General features: G+C 46.3%; 1 protein-coding gene across 1 annotated transcript; it reads right to left on the reverse strand.

The window, feature by feature from the left end:
- Window positions 1-376: 376 nt before the first annotated feature.
- LOC123129576 (cyclin-D5-2-like) lies at window positions 377-2,913 on the reverse strand. The gene is made up of 5 exons (XM_044549685.1): window positions 2,601-2,913; window positions 2,422-2,515; window positions 1,136-1,346; window positions 1,007-1,022; window positions 377-474 (listed from the first exon to the last, which is right to left on the reverse strand). The coding sequence occupies exons 1-5, from the start codon at window positions 2,911-2,913 to the stop codon at window positions 377-379; spliced, it is 732 nt and encodes a 243-aa protein (XP_044405620.1).
- Between the last annotated feature and the right edge of the window lie 1,314 nt (window positions 2,914-4,227).

Raw genomic sequence — 4,227 nt, forward strand, 5'->3', positions numbered from 1 at the left:
GGCCTTTTTATTTTCTAGGACACGGCCTTCTACAGTTCATTTCTTTTTTGGGCCTCAAACTTTTTATAGTCTATTTCAATTTTGGGCCTCCATAACAAAATTGTTCCAGCGACAGTGAAATAGAGGGAATTCAAACAAGCATGTATCTTAAACAGCCACGGGTGACAATTTTATTTCTTTTAACACAAAAAGATTCCTTAAACAGCCACGTGTATAACAATAGGTACACTCCAGGTACATTCAAGCATAGGAAGTACTACCAAGGAGCTAAAACACGTACTAACAGCAAACATGTACATTCAAGCATCCACGTAGCTACCAAGTAGCTACCATTTCTACCAGCAGCAGCAACAGCCGCCTGAAAGACAAGGAGGTACTACCACCACCAGCAGCAACCATCCATCACCACCAGCGGCGACATTTCAAAGACGCCCTCCCCTTGTTGTTGCTTGGCGTGCTGCATCACAAGTCCCCCTAGACACACAAAATTTAGATGTTCAAAACATATCAACATGTTGAGCAGATAGGGAATCATGGAGCAAATGTTAGTGTGGTGCAAGGCGACAGATTACATGATTAAATATTAACAGAAGAAGAATCGTTGAATAAATCGTGTGAAATGGCATGGTGGATTTGGAAAGTAACATTCAAGCGGCAGTTTGAATCGATGAGCAGACTATACAGATTCTAACAAGGCTACAAGGTTACAAGGCTACACATTTGAACACAAGAAGCCATAAATTTGAACAACCAAATTAAGAATAGGAGTAGATCAACAATTGCATAGCAACTAAATTCTAAATATCACTAACCAACAATACCCAAATGACGTGGTGCGGCGACACAGAAACATGGAAACCAACACAAAGTCTGCCAAAATTTCATCGCATCACCGAGCAAACACTGAGATCAGGTGGAAGAGGCCAACACTGAATAGAGCGGTAACAGAGAGGGAATGGGGGAGCGGATAAATTACAACATCACAAAAGATACTTCCACTTCTCACCATCGACCTTGCAAACCTGCGATTTAAACACAAATCAGGACACGGGATTTGCAAGAAAAACTATCACAGCACGAGTTCGAATAAGAACAAGGAGATAGGAGCGGGAGCAAAGGGAACCGAGATGCTTACCATGGAGACCTGCTTGATGTTGGAGTCCTTCCTGAATATGTCCCTGCAAAAATAGAACCAAAATGGGCCCCGGTCAGGACGCGTCACCACGCCACAGAAACAACATGAATCGAACCACAACAACAAATCAGATCTCGGGCTCACATGAGGACTAAGACAGCGCTTGGGCTTGTTGTTGTCTTTCTTGGCCTTGCTCTTCTTCACCACAAGTCTGCATCACCACAGAAACAATAGCAGCAAAGCGAATCAGAACCCAACGCGAAACAACATCAGGGAAACCCAAGCAGAACCACCACCGGAAATGAGTCCATCACCTAAAACCAAACAAAAATGAACAATCCAAAAGATGTAGTATGAGTATGTACATTACAAGGAACAATTTTTTGCATTGACAACAGAAGCTATGCTCACAAATTTGTATTGTAGGTACAGGAAATGTGCCAGAAATCATATAAGCATACACAATTACACACATGATACTTAGATCACACTGTCAATGCATACTACACGAGTCACTCTTATGAGATAATGGCATGTAGCTGTACGCAGCTACTTGACCATGACAATTTATACTACACGAGTCACTCTTATATAATATAATTGAACAAAACACTGCCATGCATTTACTGGACTATGATCAGGTGCAAGTTGATGAGAATCATCATGCTGAAACTGATACAACCACATCATATCCTTCTAACGTTCCTAGTTCACTCAGAAAACACTTCACCAACATCACATAATTGCAGTCTGAAAGCACAATTCACTCAAAAGGACACAAATCAGTATGCACAAGTGTTGGACCTTCAAATAAGCATACTTGAATTCACTGGTAAGCATTAGCAGAACTAATATATATTTTTGCATGATCTTAGTGTATCTCTACATCACATAGATTCACCCACTCTATCACTACCAATTCTACTACAGAGTAAGAATGGAATGATGGTAGTCTATTGAGGGAAAGGATCTGCTCTCATCAGCAGTGGTGTTGCTCCTAGGCTAAGTGAGAGGAGTTAAATCATTTGCCACAGTCAGAAAGTTGGTAGGAGCATTAGGAGATGATAACACACACACACACACACACGAGGATATGTTCGCTTCACTCAACTTGACATAATATAGCAGCATGCAAATACAATGGATCTACAATGGAGAAGGATATATATATGGACATTGTCAGTGACATGGTTGCTAGCTAGCTAGCTTGTTGTCATGGATTTTAACTGGACATGGCCAAGAAGAAGCAGTCATGCCTCGTAGTCTAAAAACAGAGTTTCATGGACTCTAGTGCTTCTTTGGTCAGTAGAGCTCCATAGGATGCAGACAGGATTGCAGCTGCAGCCATAGTAGATGGCATGTAATCCAGCACACTGTCGGCTGCATGAACACAACACATATCAGTCAGACAAAATGCAAGAAAGATCCATATTCAGTTAAGAAGGTGTGCAGGATGAAGATGAACCTTCGGTTGTGGCAAAGATGAAGCCGATGGACTTGAGGGCCACGCAGGCGGGGTCATGCCCACCGCCGCTGCAACTGTCGTGCCGGTCAAAACGGGAAGAGAAGCAGGGGAGGTAATGGAAGGGCGTAACGGTGGCCATGTGCCAGCCGAGGGTTGACAGCACAGGCAGCTCCATCCGGCGGATGGAGGCGGAGCAGAACTTGTAGTTGCCGCTGGCGTCGAGTTTCGACAGTGCCGGCGTGCAGTACTCCATCTTCGCTGCCACAGAGACGCGGGCCACGGAAAGGAGCCGCGCCACCCACGGAATGGCCATCCTCTGCATGCACACAACCACATCATCCTCATGTTCCTAAGAAGCGGAGAGGCTAAATTAGTTTTACAGCAGTGGTGCGGTGATTGATTACCAGGAAGAAGTGGTCGAAGTAGGCAATGGCCAGGAAGATGCCTCCTCTGGCCCCCTCGCGACAACGTTGGTGCCGCCACCACCGGTCGCGCCACTTGGACGAGCCCCGTGGTCGAGGCCCGCGCGCCCGCCCGCGTCGTCGGGGAGCAGCGCGAGGGGCGCGACCCCACAGGCGGAGAGGGAGCAAGGGCGTGAGCGGCCAGAGGGATCCGAAGGTATTGGCGGGCGCCTTCGCCGCCTTGTCGACGCCGGGGGAGCTCGTGGGGGCGGGAGCTAGGGAGGGGGACAGAGTGGATCCATTGTCGCCATCTTCCGAGTCCGCGTCGGGGCGGAGGAGCGGGGATGCGGTGGGCGCGCCGGCCAAGCGGCTGCGAGATGGGGCTCTGCGCGGCGCAGAGCACCGGCGAGGCTCCCACGAGGAGCTGCGGCGGGGGACGGGGCAGCGGCGGAGGACTGCAGAGCACCGGCGCTTGGGTTGGATCTGGATCGGGGAGAAGGGGAAAGAGAGAGGCGACGGAGAGGGGGAGAGAGAGGCGGGCGCATGCTTCTTAGGGTTTGTATTGGGCTGTAGAGAGGTGGATGGTTCAGATCGACTAGAACGGACGGTTCAGATCGGCTAAGGGGGTGATCCATGGGAAGAGCCCTGATTGGTTCAAAAAATTTATGGTTTAAAATTGTTTCTAAGTACTATAACATCAAAAAAGTCAAAAGTTTCCCAAGATTCAACCACTAGCTAGGAACAGTCATGCCCGCCGTTTTGACCGCATTTTGAAACGGGCATAAAAAATTCAAAAAAGTCAAAAAATTGGAAAACCTTCGCATTGTGTCATTATATGTGACCAAGTTTCCAGGAAAAATAATAAACTTGTAATACGGCAATTATTTTAGGAAAGTGTTATCAGAAATGAGCTATCATTTGTGAAGATTCATGGCTTTCAAGTCAAATGATCAATCTTATGGCCACATTCATGGCATAGTTTTTTCAAATGATCTCATATTGTGCACAAGGGTGCATCTTGGAATTCCAAACAATGTTGCCTCCGGGAGTTTTCATTTTCTTTGCACGGAAAATTCATTTTCCATTTTCCGAGTGCCTGAATTGAGTTTCTTTTGTGAAGGACCTACCATATATTTGTTGCAAAAATTGACCAAATCAATTTTATAAAATACTATGCCATGTTTAATGGACAATTGACCAAATGGTTGGGTGTCAAAAGCCTTGAT

The sequence above is a fragment of the Triticum aestivum genome, chromosome 6A, assembly GCF_018294505.1.
Source record: "Triticum aestivum cultivar Chinese Spring chromosome 6A, IWGSC CS RefSeq v2.1, whole genome shotgun sequence".
NCBI classification, from domain to species: Eukaryota; Viridiplantae; Streptophyta; class Magnoliopsida; order Poales; family Poaceae; genus Triticum; species Triticum aestivum.

Excerpts from the sequence above, each read along its gene's own strand:
- LOC123129576 (XM_044549685.1), bottom strand. The coding sequence starts at position 2,913 with ATGGCCATTCCGTGGGTGGCGCGGCTCCTTTCCGTGGCCCGCGTCTCT. Across the intron at positions 2,516-2,600 it reads CATCTTTGCCACAACCGAAG|CCGACAGTGTGCTGGATTAC; the intron begins GTTCATCTTCAT and ends GTGTTCATGCAG. Across the intron at positions 1,347-2,421 it reads CTGACCAAAGAAGCACTAGA|ACTTGTGGTGAAGAAGAGCA; the intron begins GTCCATGAAACT and ends GTGGTGATGCAG.